At 66.5% G+C, this 19,527-nt stretch overlaps 3 protein-coding genes and 1 long non-coding RNA gene across 4 annotated transcripts in view; 3 read left to right on the top strand and 1 right to left on the bottom strand.

Moving 5' to 3' along the window:
* Nucleotides 1–509, top strand: part of LOC132320322 (molybdate-anion transporter-like) — a 1,447-nt gene extending 938 nt beyond the window's left edge. The window contains 3 exon segments of the mRNA XM_059832597.1: nt 20–75; nt 303–372; nt 480–509. Of these exon segments, the coding sequence (XP_059688580.1) occupies nt 20–75; nt 303–372; nt 480–509 (156 nt within the window).
* LOC132320358 (dynactin subunit 2-like) overlaps nt 1–19,527 on the bottom strand; it is a 197,292-nt gene that overhangs the window by 45,184 nt on the left and 132,581 nt on the right. The window lies entirely within an intron of this gene.
* The window catches only part of DCTN2 (dynactin subunit 2), an 88,166-nt gene that overhangs the window by 10,738 nt on the left and 57,901 nt on the right, over nt 1–19,527 (top strand).
* Nucleotides 8,292–8,874, top strand: LOC132320317 (uncharacterized). The gene is made up of 3 exons (XR_009484555.1): nt 8,292–8,316; nt 8,511–8,557; nt 8,832–8,874. It is a non-coding gene; the product is annotated as an uncharacterized LOC132320317 (long non-coding RNA).

The following is a 19,527-nucleotide window of genomic DNA, read 5'->3' as shown; positions in this document are numbered from 1 at the left end:
TGACCCTTCCTTCTCCCAGGGGCTGCGTCAGGAAATCAAGAAACTTGAGGAGGCACAGGCGCAGGAAGAGGCCTGGTGAGTTCAGTCCCTCGCCCCACACGGGTGTCCAGGGGGGTCTCTGCAGCACCCGGTGTTACGGGGCTGCCAGTGCTTGTGTCACGCAGCGGGGTGGGGGGAATGTGCAGCACACGGTGTGACAGGGGAGTCCAATCCCTGCCTGGGGTGCCGTATGTTTGGAAGGGGCCCCCTCACGTGGCCATGGAGGCCTGTAACTCGTCCAACCAAGCCCTTGTTGTCTGCAGCCAGCAGCAGAGGAAGAAGGAGGCAGAGGCGCTGGGGACTGTGCTGCCGGAGGCATCGGAAGCACAGCTGGTAAGCGGGAGAGCCTGTGCCAGCCCCTGCCCCGGCCAGCGTGGGTCTCCCTGGGGAGAGGGGTCCATGGAGGTCTCAGCCACACATGGGCTATCCGCCTGCGCAAGGCGGAGGCCAGGGGCACCGCGCAACTCTAGCTCTCCCGGCCGTGCGGCAGTGCTTGACAAGTGTCCTTGCTCTGTCTTGACCTGCAGGAGAGGGACATGCCGTCGAGGAGACGCGGCTTCATTAATTGGCTGCGGTGAGTGTCCCCGCTGGGTGCCCTGTGTCCTGGGGCCCGCTCCTGGGCAGCGGGTGGGATGGGCCGAACACCTGCTCCAGCCGGCGGGGCTCACAATTCCAGGCAGCTGGGGAGCTGCTGGCTGGCTGTGGGCTTGGCTTTGCAGCTGGGAAGTGCTCAGCTTTGGTTTCCTCTGGCCCGTGGGGCTCCCAGTAAGAGCCCCCTCCATCCCATAGGCAAGAGGGGTGGGGATGCATCCACCTTGCCCTGTCTCCCATGCCTCTTCTCACCCACAGGAGGCTCTGCCTGCTCTTGGTCGGCCTGCAGCTGGCCGTCGGCTTCTCTCTGGCTGCTGCAGTGCTCTACGCCTCCTGGTACGACCCCGAGCTCTTCTACCGCCTGCTGCTGCGCATGCTGCCTGAGGAGACCTACGCCCACCTGGCGTACGCCCAGGGAAAGATCCTCCCCGTGGTCAGTGAGGGGCTGCTGCCCTTTTGACAGCCCCCCCAATAAAGCCTCTTCTATCTCTACCTCCATGTGCTCGGGTGTGTTTGTTGGGGTGCAGGGAGAGGGTCTTGCCCTGCGTGTTGGTCCCCGCAGCCCCTCCAGGCCAGGCCCTGTCTCATCTGCTAGGCACTGGGCGCCGCCAGCCCGCCTGACGCGAGCCGGCTCCCTCCGTGCCCGCCTCCCCTGCCCTCCCTCCCTCCGTCCCCGCAGTATTGAGGATGCTGTGTAATCAGGTGGAAACACCCCAGGTCCTCTCAGGCCACGGTCGGTTTTTTACTCCACCTTTTCTGCAACCGTTTCGCCATGTGCAGGCCAGACCCTCTATAGCGTGTCTGAGACTACTCAGGCTCCAGCAGCCGGGGACGCATTTACACGGAGCCGGTAAACGTTATCACCCACAGCCCCCTAGACCCCCCGTTCTGCCCACAGCCCCTGTGGCCCCCACACCCCTCCTCCCATGCCACAGCCCCCCAGCCTGTGCCTTTCTCCCTCCCCACAGCCCCACAGCCCCGGTCTCCCTCCCTCCCCATGCTCCCATGCCTGGTGGCCCCACAGCCCCGTGGCACCCTGTCCCCATCCCCAGCGCTGCTGTCCCCATGGACCTGTTGACGGTTGCACCCCATCCCGTGGGGTCCAACCTTGTAGCCGGTGGCCCTGTCCCCAAAGCCCTGTCCCCGCTGACCCCACAGCCACTGGCCGGCACAGCCCCGGCTGCTCCCTGCCAGCTTCTCCAGCCGCTCGCAGGTTTCGCTGCCCAGGGGAAAGGCCCTGTCGGACGGAGGCTGGAGCCACCCGGCCTGCCAACTCCTCAATGCGGCACCGCTGCACGCAGCCGCTCGAAGGGCCAGAGCTGAAGCACGTGGGTCCCTGCCTCCTCAGGCGTGCCCCCACCCTTTCCTCCTGGTGTCCCGCCATGTGCCTGCAGCCGCGGCTCCCAGAGCAAGTGAGCGACCCCTTTCCTCTTGGCAGCCTGCAAGCATGGGGTCTGCCTGGGCTACAGCAGAGGGCTAGTCTTTATTTTTCCCCTTCCCGGGCTGAAGATCTGCCCCGGGGCTGCATGCTGGATCCAAACAGGGGCTGCATGCTTGAGCCCTGTGCTAGAGCCCACGCGGTGTTGCTGTCCACGCACACATGCACACCTGTGGTGCATACACGCGCGTGTGTGATTGTCTGCACGCGCCTGCTGGGAGAACCTGCGCAGCCTGGCTCGTGCTTTGTCCTGGGTGGGGACCTGTGACCGCCGGACGGTGAAGGAACAGGCAAACCCCACAGGGAGACGCCAACACACGGCGCCCGCAGTCACTCCTGCCCCAGCACTAAGAGCGGGTGCTGAGAGTGATGCCCTGTTTCCCCGGTGGCCGTGGCTGGGCCCCACATCAGCTCTTGGCGCCAGCCCCAGGGAGGTGATGGCCGCGTCACAGTGCGCAGCGGTGGCCGTGTCACCGTGACGTCACTGTGGGCTTGTGACACGGGCGCCCTGGCGGGTACAAAGGGGGCTGCTCCCAGAGGCGGGGGAGCATCTGGGGGAGAACCTCGGTGCTGCTGGGCAGGAGTTTGGAGAGTACCCGCCAACGACCTGTCCCGCGTCCGCCGTGCAGTGGAAGGTCCCTGACGGGGGAGAGGAGGGTGAGGGCAGAGTATCCCCACGGTCCCCGCAGCCCGCGGCTGGGCGAGGGGGTTGCCGGGGTCTGTGTGTGGCTGTGAGCAGTGGGGGGAAGGCAGTAGCCTGGGCCGAGGCAGGCCCAGGTGGGGAGGCCGCGTGTGCTGCTGGGGCTGGTGGGGGACCAAAAGGAAGGGGGTCCCGGGGTTGCGGGCGTTGCGGCCTCACAGGGCAGGATGGTGAGACCGGAGGTTTCGCAGAGGCCCCGCGGCAGGGCAGCCCCGCCAGCAGGCGGGGCCTCCAGGCGCCCGACACGGCAGGCATGGGGAAGCTCCTTCCCTCCTCAGCGGCCCCTGGTGACGGCTGACGGTGCCCCTCGCTGGGGGGAGGCTCCCGTGCCAGCCCTGGGCATCCCTGTCTCTGCATGTGCGTGGCTGTGTCCGGTGCGTGAGAGAGCGTGGGTGTGCCTGTGCTTGGGGACTGGCCCCGCGAGCGTCTATGCCTGACAGTGGCAGCGGCCGTGCCCCTCACACCTCGCTGGCTACCGGCACGCAGGTGCAGCCATGCAGGCAGAAGCGGTGAAGCAAGACCTCCGCATGCTGCGGGAGCGCCTGGCCCAGTGTTCTGCTGAGACACAAAGGCACAAGGAGATGCTGCGGTGTCTGGTAGGTGTGGAGCGTTCCCCTTGTCCCTGGGTCTGGGGCTGCGAGACCTGAGCCGCTGACCCCTCCTTTCCCCATGCAGGGGAAGAAGCAGCAGGAGCTGCAGAAAACCATGGACGAGCTCAGCGTGGAGGTCAGTGTCCCCTCCTCTGCCCACGTCCCCCAGCTGCAGCGGCTGGGGCTGTGCCAGGGGCTCAGTGCCTGTGTCCGGGGCTCAGCGCCTGTGTCCCGCTCCTCTTCCCAGAACTGTGACGTGGCACGCTCTTTCGAAAACCACCACCAGGAGCTCAAGCAGCTGGAGGGGCTGGTGGCCCAGATGAAGGTGAGTTCACGGAATCACAGACTGGCTGGGCTTGGAAGGGCCCTGTGGAGATCATCCGGTCTTGTCCAACCGCCCTGCTCAAGGGGGGTCACCTCGCGCTGGTTGCCCAGAGGCTGTGGGCAGAAGCCTGACTGGGGAGGACATCTTCCCCAGAATACAGGGGCGTCCATCACTTCTCTGTGCCTGGCCTTGTGAGACAGTGCCAAAAAGGGCTGGGGGAAAACAGGCCGGTGCCCACGGGCCCTGGGGTGGGGGGTTGGAGGAGGGCCGCCGCGGGCTCAGGGACTCGGACCCTTCCTTCTCCCAGGGGCTGCGTCAGGAAATCAAGAAACTTGAGGAGGCACAGGCGCAGGAAGAGGCCTGGTGAGTTCAGTCCCTCGCCCCACACGGGTGTCCAGGGGGGTCTCTGCAGCACCCGGTGTTACGGGGCTGCCAGTGCTTGTGTCACGCAGCGGGGTGGGGGGAATGTGCAGCACACGGTGTGACAGGGGAGTCCAATCCCTGCCTGGGGTGCCGTATGTTTGGAAGGGGCCCCCTCACGTGGCCATGGAGGCCTGTAACTCGTCCAACCAAGCCCTTGTTGTCTGCAGCCAGCAGCAGAGGAAGAAGGAGGCAGAGGCGCTGGGGACTGTGCTGCCGGAGGCATCGGAAGCACAGCTGGTAAGCGGGAGAGCCTGTGCCAGCCCCTGCCCCGGCCAGCGTGGGTCTCCCTGGGGAGAGGGGTCCATGGAGGTCTCAGCCACACATGGGCTATCCGCCTGCGCAAGGCGGAGGCCAGGGGCACCGCGCAACTCCAGCTCTCCCGGCCGTGCGGCAGTGCTTGACAAGTGTCCTTGCTCTGTCTTGACCTGCAGGAGAGGGACATGCCGTCGAGGAGACGCGGCTTCATTAATTGGCTGCGGTGAGTGTCCCCGCTGGGTGCCCTGTGTCCTGGGGCCCGCTCCTGGGCAGCGGGTGGGATGGGCCGAACACCTGCTCCAGCCGGCGGGGCTCACAATTCCAGGCAGCTGGGGAGCTGCTGGCCGGCTGTGGGCTTGGCTTTGCAGCTGGGAAGTGCTCAGCTTTGGTTTCCTCTGGCCCGTGGGGCTCCCAGAAAGAGCCCCCTCCATCCCATAGGCAAGAGGGGTGGGGATGCATCCACCTTGCCCTGTCTCCCATGCCTCTTCTGACCCACAGGTGGCTCTGCCTGCTCTTGGTCGGCCTGCAGCTGGCCGTCGGCTTCTCTCTGGCTGCTGCGGTGCTCTTCGCCTCCTGGTCCGACCCCAAGCTCTTCTACCGCCTGCTGCTGCGCGTGCTGCCTGAGGAGACCTACGCCCACCTGGCGTACGCCCAGGGAAAGATCCTCCCCGTGGTCAGTGAGGGGCTGCTGCCCTTTTGACAGCCCCCCCAATAAAGCCTCTTCTATCTCTACCTCCATGTGCTCGGGTGTGTTTGTTGGGGTGCAGGGAGAGGGTCTTGCCCTGCGTGTTGGTCCCCGCAGCCCCTCCAGGCCAGGCCCTGTCTCATCTGCTAGGCACTGGGCGCCGCCAGCCCGCCTGACGCGAGCCGGCTCCCTGCGTGCCCGCCTCCCCTGCCCTCCCTCCCTCCGTCCCCGCAGTATTGAGGATGCTGTGTAATCAGGTGGAAACACCCCAGGTCCTCTCAGGCCACGGTCGGTTTTTTACTCCACCTTTTCTGCAACCGTTTCGCCATGTGCAGGCCAGACCCTCTATAGCGTGTCTGAGACTACTCAGGCTCCAGCAGCCGGGGACGCATTTACACGGAGCCGGTAAACGTTATCACCCACAGCCCCCTAGACCCCCCGTTCTGCCCACAGCCCCTGTGGCCCCCACACCCCTCCTCCCATGCCACAGCCCCCCAGCCTGTGCCCTTCTCCCTCCCCACAGCCCCACAGCCCCGGTCTCCCTCCCTCCCCATGCTCCCATGCCTGGTGGCCCCACAGCCCCGTGGCACCCTGTCCCATCCCCAGCGCTGCTGTCCCCATGGACCCGTTGACGGTTGCACCCCATCCCGTGGGGTCCAACCTTGTAGCCGGTGGCCCTGTCCCCAAAGCCCTGTCCCCGCTGACCCCACAGCCACTGGCCGGCACAGCCCCGGCTGCTCCCTGCCAGCTTCTCCAGCCGCTCGCAGGTTTCGCTGCCCAGGGGAAAGGCCCTGTCGGACGGAGGCTGGAGCCACCCGGCCTGCCAACTCCTCAATGTGGCACCGCTGCACGCAGCCGCTCGAAGGGCCAGAGCTGAAGCACGTGGGTCCCTGCCTCCTCAGGCGTGGCCCCACCCTTTCCTCCTGGTGTCCCGCCATGTGCCTGCAGCCGCGGCTCCCAGAGCAAGTGAGCGACCCCTTTCCTCTTGGCAGCCTGCAAGCATGGGGTCTGCCTGGGCTACAGCAGAGGGCTAGTCTTTATTTTTCCCCTTCCCGGGCTGAAGATCTGCCCCGGGGCTGCATGCTGGATCCAAACAGGGGCTGCATGCTTGAGCCCTGTGCTAGAGCCCACGCGGTGTTGCTGTCCACGCACACATGCACACCTGTGGTGCATACACGCGCGTGTGTGATTGTCTGCACGCGCCTGCTGGGAGAACCTGCGCAGCCTGGCTCGTGCTTTGTCCTGGGTGGGGACCTGTGACCGCCGGACGGTGAAGGAACAGGCAAACCCCACAGGGAGACGCCAACACACGGCGCCCGCAGTCACTCCTGCCCCAGCACTAAGAGCGGGTGCTGAGAGTGATGCCCTGTTTCCCCGGTGGCCGTGGCTGGGCCCCACATCAGCTCTTGGCGCCAGCCCCAGGGAGGTGATGGCCGCGTCACAGTGCGCAGCGGTGGCCGTGTCACCGTGACGTCACTGTGGGCTTGTGACACGGGCGCCCTGGCGGGTACAAAGGGGGCTGCTCCCAGAGGCGGGGGAGCATCTGGGGGAGAACCTCGGTGCTGCTGGGCAGGAGTTTGGAGAGTACCCGCCAACGACCTGTCCCGCGTCCGCCGTGCAGTGGAAGGTCCCTGACGGGGGAGAGGAGGGTGAGGGCAGAGTATCCCCACAGTCCCCGCAGCCCGCGGCTGGGCGAGGGGGTTGCCGGGGGTCTGTGTGTGGCTGTGAGCAGTGGGGGGAAGGCAGTAGCCTGGGCCGAGGCAGGCCCAGGTGGGGAGGCCGCATGTGCTGCTGGGGCTGGTGGGGGACCAAAAGGAAGGGGGTCCCGGGGTTGCGGGCGTTGCGGCCTCACAGGGCAGGATGGTGTCGGAGGTGTCGCAGAGGCCCCGCGGCAGGGCAGCCCCGCCAGCAGGCGGGGCCTCCAGGCGCCCGGCACGGCAGGCATGGGGAAGCTCCTTCCCTCCTCAGCGGCCCCTGGTGACGGCTGACGGTGCCCCTCGCTGGGGGGAGGCTCCCGTGCCAGCCCTGGGCATCCCTGTCTCTGCATGTGCGTGGCTGTGTCCGGTGCGTGAGAGAGCGTGGGTGTGCCTGTGCTTGGGGACTGGCCCCGCGAGCGTCTATGCCTGACAGTGGCAGCGGCCGTGCCCCTCACACCCGCTGGCTACCGGCACGCAGGTGCAGCCATGCAGGCAGAAGCGGTGAAGCAAGACCTCCGCATGCTGCGGGAGCGCCTGGCCCAGTGTTCTGCTGAGACACAAAGGCACAAGGAGATGCTGCGGTGTCTGGTAGGTGTGGAGCGTTCCCCTTGTCCCTGGGTCTGGGGCTGCGAGACCTGAGCCGCTGACCCCTCCTTTCCCCATGCAGGGGAAGAAGCAGCAGGAGCTGCAGAAAACCATGGACGAGCTCAGCGTGGAGGTCAGTGTCCCCTCCTCTGCCCACGTCCCCCAGCTGCAGCGGCTGGGGCTGTGCCAGGGGCTCAGTGCCCTGTGTCCGGGGTCTCAGCGCCTGTGTCCCACTCCTCTTCCCAGAACTGTGACGTGGCACGCTCTTTCGAAAACCACCACCAGGAGCTCAAGCAGCTGGAGGGGCTGGTGGCCCAGATGAAGGTGAGTTCACGGAATCACAGACTGGCTGGGCTTGGAAGGGCCCTGTGGAGATCATCTGGTCTTGTCCAAACCGCCCTGCTCAAGGGGGGTCACCTCGCGCTGGTTGCCCAGAGGCTGTGGGCAGAAGCCTGACTGGGGAGGACATCTTCCCCAGAATACAGGGGGCTCCATCACTTCTCTGTGCCTGGCCTTGTGAAGCAGTGCCAAAAAGGGCTGGGGGGAAAACGGGCCGGTGCCCACGGGCCCTGGGGTGGGGGGGTTGGAGGAGGGCCGCCGCGGGCTCAGGGACTCGGACCCTTCCTTCTCCCAGGGGCTGCGTCAGGAAATCAAGAAACTTGAGGAGGCACAGGCGCAGGAAGAGGCCTGGTGAGTTCAGTCCCTCGCCCCACACGGGTGTCCAGGGGGGTCTCTGCAGCACCCGGTGTTACGGGGCTGCCAGTGCTTGTGTCACGCAGCGGGGTGGGGGGAATGTGCAGCACGCGCTGTGACAGGGGAGTCCAATCCCTGCCTGGGGTGCCGTATGTTTGGAAGGGGCCCCCTCACGTGGCCATGGAGGCCTGTAACTCGTCCAGCCAAGCCCTTGTTGTCTGCAGCCAGCAGCAGAGGAAGAAGGAGGCAGAGGCGCCGGGGACTGTGCTTGCCGGAGGCGTCGGAAGCACAGCTGGTAAGCGGGAGAGCCTGTGCCAGCCCCTGCCCCGGCCAGCGTGGGTCTCCCTGGGGAGAGGGGTCCATGGAGGTCTCAGCCACACATGGGCTATCCGCCTGCGCAAGGCGGAGGCCAGGGGCACCGCGCAACTCTAGCTCTCCCGGCCGTGCGGCAGTGCTTGACAAGTGTCCTTGCTCTGTCTTGACCTGCAGGAGAGGGACATGCCGTCGAGGAGACGCGGCTTCATTAATTGGCTGCGGTGAGTGTCCCCGCTGGGTGCCCTGTGTCCTGGGGCCCGCTCCTGGGCAGCGGGTGGGATGGGCCGAACACCTGCTCCAGCCGCGGGGCTCACAATTCCAGGCAGCTGGGGAGCTGCTGGCTGGCTGTGGGCTTGGCTTTGCAGCTGGGAAGTGCTCAGCTTTGGTTTCCTCTGGCCCGTGGGGCTCCCAGAAAGAGCCCCCTCCATCCCATAGGCAAGAGGGGTGGGGATGCATCCACCTTGCCCTGTCTCCCATGCCTCTTCTCACCCACAGGAGGCTCTGCCTGCTCTTGGTCGGCCTGCAGCTGGCCGTCGGCTTCTCTCTGGCTGCTGCAGTGCTCTACGCCTCCTGGTACGACCCCGAGCTCTTCTACCGCCTGCTGCTGCGCATGCTGCCTGAGGAGACCTACGCCCACCTGGCGTACGCCCAGGGAAAGATCCTCCCCGTGGTCAGTGAGGGGCTGCTGCCCTTTTGACAGCCCCCCCAATAAAGCCTCTTCTATCTCTACCTCCATGTGCTCGGGTGTGTTTGTTGGGGTGCAGGGAGAGGGTCTTGCCCTGCGTGTTGGTCCCCGCAGCCCCTCCAGGCCAGGCCCTGTCTCATCTGCTAGGCACTGGGCGCCGCCAGCCCGCCTGACGCGAGCCGGCTCCCTGCGTGCCCGCCTCCCCTGCCCTCCCTCCCTCCGTCCCCGCAGTATTGAGGATGCTGTGTAATCAGGTGGAAACACCCCAGGTCCTCTCAGGCCACGGTCGGTTTTTTACTCCACCTTTTCTGCAACCGTTTCGCCATGTGCAGGCCAGACCCTCTATAGCGTGTCTGAGACTACTCAGGCTCCAGCAGCCGGGGACGCATTTACACGGAGCCGGTAAACGTTATCACCCACAGCCCCCTAGACCCCCTGTTCTGCCCACAGCCCCTGTGGCCCCCACACCCCTCCTCCCATGCCACAGCCCCCCAGCCTGTGCCTTTCTCCCTCCCCACAGCCCCACAGCCCCGGTCTCCCTCCCTCCCCATGCTCCCATGCCTGGTGGCCCCACAGCCCCGTGGCACCCTGTCCCCATCCCCAGCGCTGCTGTCCCCATGGACCTGTTGACGGTTGCACCCCATCCCGTGGGGTCCAACCTTGTAGCCGGTGGCCCTGTCCCCAAAGCCCTGTCCCCGCTGACCCCACAGCCACTGGCCGGCACAGCCCCGGCTGCTCCCTGCCAGCTTCTCCAGCCGCTCGCAGGTTTCGCTGCCCAGGGGAAAGGCCCTGTCGGACGGAGGCTGGAGCCACCCGGCCTGCCAACTCCTCAATGCGGCACCGCTGCACGCAGCCGCTCGAAGGGCCAGAGCTGAAGCACGTGGGTCCCTGCCTCCTCAGGCGTGCCCCCACCCTTTCCTCCTGGTGTCCCGCCATGTGCCTGCAGCCGCGGCTCCCAGAGCAAGTGAGCGACCCCTTTCCTCTTGGCAGCCTGCAAGCATGGGGTCTGCCTGGGCTACAGCAGAGGGCTAGTCTTTATTTTTCCCCTTCCCAGGCTGAAGATCTGCCCCGGGGCTGCATGCTGGATCCAAACAGGGGCTGCATGCTTGAGCCCTGTGCTAGAGCCCACGCGGTGTTGCTGTCCACGCACACATGCACACCTGTGGTGCATACACGCGCGTGTGTGATTGTCTGCACGCGCCTGCTGGGAGAACCTGCGCAGCCTGGCTCGTGCTTTGTCCTGGGTGGGGACCTGTGACCGCCGGACGGTGAAGGAACAGGCAAACCCCACAGGGAGACGCCAACACACGGCGCCCGCAGTCACTCCTGCCCCAGCACTAAGAGCGGGTGCTGAGAGTGATGCCCTGTTTCCCCGGTGGCCGTGGCTGGGCCCCACATCAGCTCTTGGCGCCAGCCCCAGGGAGGTGATGGCCGCGTCACAGTGCGCAGCGGTGGCCGTGTCACCGTGACGTCACTGTGGGCTTGTGACACGGGCGCCCTGGCGGGTACAAAGGGGGCTGCTCCCAGAGGCGGGGGAGCATCTGGGGGAGAACCTCGGTGCTGCTGGGCAGGAGTTTGGAGAGTACCCGCCAACGACCTGTCCCGCGTCCGCCGTGCAGTGGAAGGTCCCTGACGGGGGAGAGGAGGGTGAGGGCAGAGTATCCCCACGGTCCCCGCAGCCCGCGGCTGGGCGAGGGGGTTGCCGGGGTCTGTGTGTGGCTGTGAGCAGTGGGGGGAAGGCAGTAGCCTGGGCCGAGGCAGGCCCAGGTGGGGAGGCCGCGTGTGCTGCTGGGGCTGGTGGGGGACAAAAAGGAAGGGGGTCCCGGGGTTGCGGGCGTTGCGGCCTCACAGGGCAGGATGGTGAGACCGGAGGTGTCGCAGAGGCCCCGCGGCAGGGCAGCCCCGCCAGCAGGCGGGGCCTCCAGGCGCCCGACACGGCAGGCATGGGGAAGCTCCTTCCCTCCTCAGCGGCCCCTGGTGACGGCTGACGGTGCCCCTCGCTGGGGGGAGGCTCCCGTGCCAGCCCTGGGCATCCCTGTCTCTGCATGTGCGTGGCTGTGTCCGGTGCGTGAGAGAGCGTGGGTGTGCCTGTGCTTGGGGACTGGCCCCGCGAGCGTCTATGCCTGACAGTGGCAGCGGCCGTGCCCCTCACACCTCGCTGGCTACCGGCACGCAGGTGCAGCCATGCAGGCAGAAGCGGTGAAGCAAGACCTCCGCATGCTGCGGGAGCGCCTGGCCCAGTGTTCTGCTGAGACACAAAGGCACAAGGAGATGCTGCGGTGTCTGGTAGGTGTGGAGCGTTCCCCTTGTCCCTGGGTCTGGGGCTGCGAGACCTGAGCCGCTGACCCCTCCTTTCCCCATGCAGGGGAAGAAGCAGCAGGAGCTGCAGAAAACCATGGACGAGCTCAGCGTGGAGGTCAGTGTCCCCTCCTCTGCCCACGTCCCCCAGCTGCAGCGGCTGGGGCTGTGCCAGGGGCTCAGTGCCTGTGTCCGGGGCTCAGCGCCTGTGTCCCGCTCCTCTTCCCAGAACTGTGACGTGGCACGCTCTTTCGAAAACCACCACCAGGAGCTCAAGCAGCTGGAGGGGCTGGTGGCCCAGATGAAGGTGAGTTCACGGAATCACAGACTGGCTGGGCTTGGAAGGGCCCTGTGGAGATCATCCGGTCTTGTCCAACCGCCCTGCTCAAGGGGGGTCACCTCGCGCTGGTTGCCCAGAGGCTGTGGGCAGAAGCCTGACTGGGGAGGACATCTTCCCCAGAATACAGGGGCGTCCATCACTTCTCTGTGCCTGGCCTTGTGAGGCAGTGCCAAAAAGGGCTGGGGGAAAACGGGCCGGTGCCCACGGGCCCTGGGGTGGGGGGTTGGAGGAGGGCCGCCGCGGGCTCAGGGACTCGGACCCTTCCTTCTCCCAGGGGCTGCGTCAGGAAATCAAGAAACTTGAGGAGGCACAGGCGCAGGAAGAGGCCTGGTGAGTTCAGTCCCTCGCCCCACACGGGTGTCCAGGGGGGTCTCTGCAGCACCCGGTGTTATGGGGCTGCCAGTGCTTGTGTCACGCAGCGGGGTGGGGGGAATGTGCAGCACACGGTGTGACAGGGGAGTCCAATCCCTGCCTGGGGTGCCGTATGTTTGGAAGGGGCCCCCTCACGTGGCCATGGAGGCCTGTAACTCGTCCAACCAAGCCCTTGTTGTCTGCAGCCAGCAGCAGAGGAAGAAGGAGGCAGAGGCGCTGGGGACTGTGCTGCCGGAGGCGTCGGAAGCACAGCTGGTAAGCGGGAGAGCCTGTGCCAGCCCCTGCCCCGGCCAGCGTGGGTCTCCCTGGGGAGAGGGGTCCATGGAGGTCTCAGCCACGCATGGGCTATCGCCTGCGCAAGGCGGAGGCCAGGGGCACCGCGCAACTCTAGCTCTCCCGGCCGTGCGGCAGTGCTTGACAAGTGTCCTTGCTCTGTCTTGACCTGCAGGAGAGGGACATGCCGTCGAGGAGACGCGGCTTCATTAATTGGCTGCGGTGAGTGTCCCCGCTGGGTGCCCTGTGTCCTGGGGCCCGCTCCTGGGCAGCGGGTGGGATGGGCCGAACACCTGCTCCAGCCGGCGGGGCTCACAATTCCAGGCAGCTGGGGAGCTGCTGGCTGGCTGTGGGCTTGGCTTTGCAGCTGGGAAGTGCTCAGCTTTGGTTTCCTCTGGCCCGTGGGGCTCCCAGAAAGAGCCCCCTCCATCCCATAGGCAAGAGGGGTGGGGATGCATCCACCTTGCCCTGTCTCCCATGCCTCTTCTGACCCACAGGTGGCTCTGCCTGCTCTTGGTCGGCCTGCAGCTGGCCGTCGGCTTCTCTCTGGCTGCTGCAGTGCTCTACGCCTCCTGGTACGACCCCGAGCTCTTCTACCGCCTGCTGCTGCGCGTGCTGCCTGAGGAGACCTACGCCCACCTGGCGTACGCCCAGGGAAAGATCCTCCCCGTGGTCAGTGAGGGGCTGCTGCCCTTTTGACAGCCCCCCCAATAAAGCCTCTTCTATCTCTACCTCCATGTGCTCGGGTGTGTTTGTTGGGGTGCAGGGAGAGGGTCTTGCCCTGCGTGTTGGTCCCCGCAGCCCCTCCAGGCCAGGCCCTGTCTCATCTGCTAGGCACTGGGCGCCGCCAGCCCGCCTGACGCGAGCTGGCTCCCTGCGTGCCCGCCTCCCCTGCCCTCCCTCCCTCCGTCCCCGCAGTATTGAGGATGCTGTGTAATCAGGTGGAAACACCCCAGGTCCTCTCAGGCCACGGTCGGTTTTTTACTCCACCTTTTCTGCAACCGTTTCGCCATGTGCAGGCCAGACCCTCTATAGCGTGTCTGAGACTACTCAGGCTCCAGCAGCCGGGGACGCATTTACACGGAGCCGGTAAACGTTATCACCCACAGCCCCCTAGACCCCCCGTTCTGCCCACAGCCCCTGTGGCCCCCACACCCCTCCTCCCATGCCACAGCCCCCCAGCCTGTGCCTTTCTCCCTCCCCACAGCCCCACAGCCCCGGTCTCCCTCCCTCCCCATGCTCCCATGCCTGGTGGCCCCACAGCCCCGTGGCACCCTGTCCCCATCCCCAGCGCTGCTGTCCCCATGGACCTGTTGACGGTTGCACCCCATCCCGTGGGGTCCAACCTTGTAGCCGGTGGCCCTGTCCCCAAAGCCCTGTCCCCGCTGACCCCACAGCCACTGGCCGGCACAGCCCCGGCTGCTCCCTGCCAGCTTCTCCAGCCGCTCGCAGGTTTCGCTGCCCAGGGGAAAGGCCCTGTCGGACGGAGGCTGGAGCCACCCGGCCTGCCAACTCCTCAATGCGGCACTGCTGCACGCAGCCGCTCGAAGGGCCAGAGCTGAAGCACGTGGGTCCCTGCCTCCTCAGGCGTGCCCCCACCCTTTCCTCCTGGTGTCCCGCCATGTGCCTGCAGCCGCGGCTCCCAGAGCAAGTGAGCGACCCCTTTCCTCTTGGCAGCCTGCAAGCATGGGGTCTGCCTGGGCTACAGCAGAGGGCTAGTCTTTATTTTTCCCCTTCCCGGGCTGAAGATCTGCCCCGGGGCTGCATGCTGGATCCAAACAGGGGCTGCATGCTTGAGCCCTGTGCTAGAGCCCACGCGGTGTTGCTGTCCACGCACACATGCACACCTGTGGTGCATACACGCGCGTGTGTGATTGTCTGCACGCGCCTGCTGGGAGAACCTGCGCAGCCTGGCTCGTGCTTTGTCCTGGGTGGGGACCTGTGACCGCCGGACGGTGAAGGAACAGGCAAACCCCACAGGGAGACGCCAACACACGGCGCCCGCAGTCACTCCTGCCCCAGCACTAAGAGCGGGTGCTGAGAGTGATGCCCTGTTTCCCCGGTGGCCGTGGCTGGGCCCCACATCAGCTCTTGGCGCCAGCCCCAGGGAGGTGATGGCCGCGTCACAGTGCGCAGCGGTGGCCGTGTCACCGTGACGTCACTGTGGGCTTGTGACACGGGCGCCCTGGCGGGTACAAAGGGGGCTGCTCCCAGAGGCGGGGGAGCATCTGGGGGAGAACCTCGGTGCTGCTGGGCAGGAGTTTGGAGAGTACCCGCCAACGACCTGTCCCGCGTCCGCCGTGCAGTGGAAGGTCCCTGACGGGGGAGAGGAGGGTGAGGGCAGAGTATCCCCACGGTCCCCGCAGCCCGCGGCTGGGCGAGGGGGTTGCCGGGGGTCTGTGTGTGGCTGTGAGCAGTGGGGGGAAGGCAGTAGCCTGGGCCGAGGCAGGCCCAGGTGGGGAGGCCGCGTGTGCTGCTCGGGCTGGTGGGGGACCAAAAGGAAGGGGGTCCCGGGGTTGCGGGCGTTGCGGCCTCACAGGGCAGGATGGTGAGACCGGAGGTGTCGCAGAGGCCCCGCGGCAGGGCAGCCCCGCCAGCAGGCGGGGCCTCCAGGCGCCCGACACGGCAGGCATGGGGAAGCTCCTTCCCTCCTCAGCGGCCCCTGGTGACGGCTGACGGTGCCCCTCGCTGGGGGGAGGCTCCCGTGCCAGCCCTGGGCATCCCTGTCTCTGCATGTGCGTGGCTGTGTCCGGTGCGTGAGAGAGCGTGGGTGTGCCTGTGCTTGGGGACTGGCCCCGCGAGCGTCTATGCCTGACAGTGGCAGCGGCCGTGCCCCTCACACCTCGCTGGCTACCGGCACGCAGGTGCAGCCATGCAGGCAGAAGCGGTGAAGCAAGACCTCCGCATGCTGCGGGAGCGCCTGGCCCAGTGTTCTGCTGAGACACAAAGGCACAAGGAGATGCTGCGGTGTCTGGTAGGTGTGGAGCGTTCCCCTTGTCCCTGGGTCTGGGGCTGCGAGACCTGAGCCGCTGACCCCTCCTTTCCCCATGCAGGGGAAGAAGCAGCAGGAGCTGCAGAAAACCATGGACGAGCTCAGCGTGGAGGTCAGTGTCCCCTCCTCTGCCCACGTCCCCCAGCTGCAGCGGCTGGGGCTGTGCCAGGGGCTCAGTGCCTGTGTCCGGGGCTCAGCGCCTGTGTCCCGCTCCTCTTCCCAGAACTGTGACGTGGCACGCTCTTTCGAAAACCACCACCAGGAGCTCAAGCAGCTGGAGGGGCTGGTGGCCCAGATGAAGGTGAGTTCACGGAATCACAGACTGGCTGGGCTTGGAAGGGCCCTGTGGAGATCATCCGGTCTTGTCCAACCGCCCTGCTCAAGGGGGGTCACCTCGCGCTGGTTGCCCAGAGGCTGTGGGCAGAAGCCTGACTGGGGAGGACATCTTCCCCAGAATACAGGGGCGTCCATCACTTCTCTGTGCCTGGCCTTGTGAGGCAGTGCCAAAAAGGGCTGGGGGAAAACGGGCCGGTGCCCACGGGCCCTGGGGTGGGGGGTTGGAGGAGGGCCGCCGCGGGCTCAGGGACTCGGACCCTTCCTTCTCCCAGGGGCTGCGTCAGGAAATCAAGAAACTTGAGGAGGCACAGGCGCAGGAAGAGGCCTGGTGAGTTCAGTCCCTCGCCCCACACGGGTGTCCAGGGGGGTCTCTGCAGCACCCGGTGTTACGGGGCTGCCAGTGCTTGTGTCACGCAGCGGGGTGGGGGGAATGTGCAGCACGCGCTGTGACAGGGGAGTCCAATCCCTGCCTGGGGTGCCGTATGTTTGGAAGGGGCCCCCTCACGTGGCCATGGAGGCCTGTAACTCGTCCAGCCAAGCCCTTGTTGTCTGCAGCCAGCAGCAGAGGAAGAAGGAGGCAGAGGCGCCGGGGACTGTGCTGCCGGAGGCGTCGGAAGCACAGCTGGTAAGCGGGAGAGCCTGTGCCAGCCCCTGCCCCCGGCCAGCGTGGGTCTCCCTGGGGAGAGGGGTCCATGGAGGTCTCAGCCACGCATGGGCTATCCGCCTGCGCAAGGCGGAGGCCAGGGGCACCGCGCAACTCCAGCTCTCCCGGCCGTGCGGCAGTGTGCTTGACAAGTGTCCTTGCTCTGTCTTGACCTGCAGGAGAGGGACATGCCGTCGAGGAGACGCGGCTTCATTAATTGGCTGCGGTGAGTGTCCCCGCTGGGTGCCCTGTGTCCTGGGGCCCGCTCCTGGGCAGCGGGTGGGATGGGCCGAACACCTGCTCCAGCCGGCGGGGCTCACAATTCCAGGCAGCTGGGGAGCTGCTGGCCGGCTGTGGGCTTGGCTTTGCAGCTGGGAAGTGCTCAGCTTTGGTTTCCTCTGGCCCGTGGGGCTCCCAGAAAGAGCCCCCTCCATCCCATAGGCAAGAGGGGTGGGGATGCATCCACCTTGCCCTGTCTCCCATGCCTCTTCTCACCCACAGGAGGCTCTGCCTGCTCTTGGTCGGCCTGCAGCTGGCCGTCGGCTTCTCTCTGGCTGCTGCGGTGCTCTACGCCTCCTGGTACGACCCCAAGCTCTTCTACCGCCTGCTGCTGCGCGTGCTGCCTGAGGAGACCTACGCCCACCTGGCGTACGCCCAGGGAAAGATCCTCCCCGTGGTCAGTGAGGGGCTGCTGCCCTTTTGACAGCCCCCCCAATAAAGCCTCTTCTATCTCTACCTCCATGTGCTCGGGTGTGTTTGTTGGGGTGCAGGGAGAGGGTCTTGCCCTGCGTGTTGGTCCCCGCAGCCCCTCCAGGCCAGGCCCTGTCTCATCTGCTAGGCACTGGGCGCCGCCAGCCCGCCTGACGCGAGCCGGCTCCCTGCGTGCCCGCCTCCCCTGCCCTCCCTCCCTCCGTCCCCGCAGTATTGAGGATGCTGTGTAATCAGGTGGAAACACCCCAGGTCCTCTCAGGCCACGGTCGGTTTTTTTACTCCACCTTTTCTGCAACCGTTTCGCCATGTGCAGGCCAGACCCTCTATAGCGTGTCTGAGACTACTCAGGCTCCAGCAGCCGGGGACGCATTTACACGGAGCCGGTAAACGTTATCACCCACAGCCCCCTAGACCCCCCGTTCTGCCCACAGCCCCTGTGGCCCCCACACCCCTCCTCCCATGCCACAGCCCCCCAGCCTGTGCCTTTCTCCCTCCCCACAGCCCCACAGCCCCGGTCTCCCTCCCTCCCCATGCTCCCATGCCTGGTGGCCCCACAGCCCCGTGGCACCCTGTCCCCATCCCCAGCGCTGCTGTCCCCATGGACCTGTTGACGGTTGCACCCCATCCCGTGGGGTCCAACCTTGTAGCCGTTGGCCCTGTCCCCAAAGCCCTGTCCCCGCTGACCCCACAGCCACTGGCCGGCACAGCCCCGGCTGCTCCCTGCCAGCTTCTCCAGCCGCTCGCAGGTTTCGCTGCCCAGGGGAAAGGCCCTGTCGGACGGAGGCTGGAGCCACCCGGCCTGCCAACTCCTCAATGCGGCACCGCTGCACGCAGCCGCTCGAAGGGCCAGAGCTGAAGCACGTGGGTCCCTGCCTCCTCAGGCGTGCCCCCACCCTTTCCTCCTGGTGTCCCGCCATGTGCCTGCAGCCGCGGCTCCCAGAGCAAGTGAGCGACCCCTTTCCTCTTGGCAGCCTGCAAGCATGGGGTCTGCCTGGGCTACAGCAGAGGGCTAGTCTTTATTTTTCCCCTTCCCGGGCTGAAGATCTGCCCCGGGGCTGCATGCTGGATCCAAACAGGGGCTGCATGCTTGAGCCCTGTGCTAGAGCCCACGCGGTGTTGCTGTCCACGCACACATGCACACCTGTGGTGCATACACGCGCGTGTGTGATTGTCTGCACGCGCCTGCTGGGAGAACCTGCGCAGCCTGGCTCGTGCTTTGTCCTGGGTGGGGACCTGTGACCGCCGGACGGTGAAGGAACAGGCAAACCCCACAGGGAGACGCCAACACACGGCGCCCGCAGTCACTCCTGCCCCAGCACTAAGAGCGGGTGCTGCGAGTGATGCCCTGTTTCCCCGGTGGCCGTGGCTGGGCCCCACATCAGCTCTTGGCGCCAGCCCCAGGGAGGTGATGGCCGCGTCACAGTGCGCAGCGGTGGCCGTGTCACCGTGACGTCACTGTGGGCTTGTGACACGGGCGCCCTGGCGGGTACAAAGGGGGCTGCTCCCAGAGGCGGGGGAGCATCTGGGGGAGAACCTCGGTGCTGCTGGGCAGGAGTTTGGAGAGTACCCGCCAACGACCTGTCCCGCGTCCGCCGTGCAGTGGAAGGTCCCTGACGGGGGAGAGGAGGGTGAGGGCAGAGTATCCCCACGGTCCCCGCAGCCCGCGGCTGGGCGAGGGGGTTGCCGGGGGTCTGTGTGTGGCTGTGAGCAGTGGGGGGAAGGCAGTAGCCTGGGCCGAGGCAGGCCCAGGTGGGGAGGCCGCGTGTGCTGCTGGGGCTGGTGGGGGACCAAAAGGAAGGGGGTCCCGGGGTTGCGGGCGTTGCGGCCTCACAGGGCAGGATGGTGAGACCGGAGGTGTCGCAGAGGCCCCGCGGCAGGGCAGCCCCGCCAGCAGGCGGGGCCTCCAGGCGCCCGGCACGGCAGGCATGGGGAAGCTCCTTCCCTCCTCAGCGGCCCCTGGTGACGGCTGACGGTGCCCCTCGCTGGGGGGAGGCTCCCGTGCCAGCCCTGGGCATCCCTGTCTCTGCATGTGCGTGGCTGTGTCCGGTGCGTGAGAGAGCGTGGGTGTGCCTGTGCTTGGGGACTGGCCCCGCGAGCGTCTATGCCTGACAGTGGCAGCGGCCGTGCCCCTCACACCCCGCTGGCTACCGGCACGCAGGTGCAGCCATGCAGGCAGAAGCGGTGAAGCAAGACCTCCGCATGCTGCGGGAGCGCCTGGCCCAGTGTTCTGCTGAGACACAAAGGCACAAGGAGATGCTGCGGTGTCTGGTAGGTGTGGAGCGTTCCCCTTGTCCCTGGGTCTGGGGCTGCGAGACCTGAGCCGCTGACCCCTCCTTTCCCCATGCAGGGGAAGAAGCAGCAGGAGCTGCAGAAAACCATGGACGAGCTCAGCGTGGAGGTCAGGGTCCCCTCCTCTGCCCACGTCCCCCAGCTGCAGCGGCTGGGGCTGTGCCAGGGGCTCAGTGCCCTGTGTCCGGGGCTCAGCGCCTGTGTCCCGCTCCTCTTCCCAGAACTGTGACGTGGCACGCTCTTTCGAAAACC

This window comes from Gavia stellata, chromosome 35, assembly GCF_030936135.1.
Source record: "Gavia stellata isolate bGavSte3 chromosome 35, bGavSte3.hap2, whole genome shotgun sequence".
Lineage (NCBI taxonomy): Eukaryota > Metazoa > Chordata > Aves > Gaviiformes > Gaviidae > Gavia > Gavia stellata.
The sequence above is the reverse complement of the archived record's forward strand: the minus strand, read 5'-3'. Positions and strand labels throughout refer to the sequence as shown.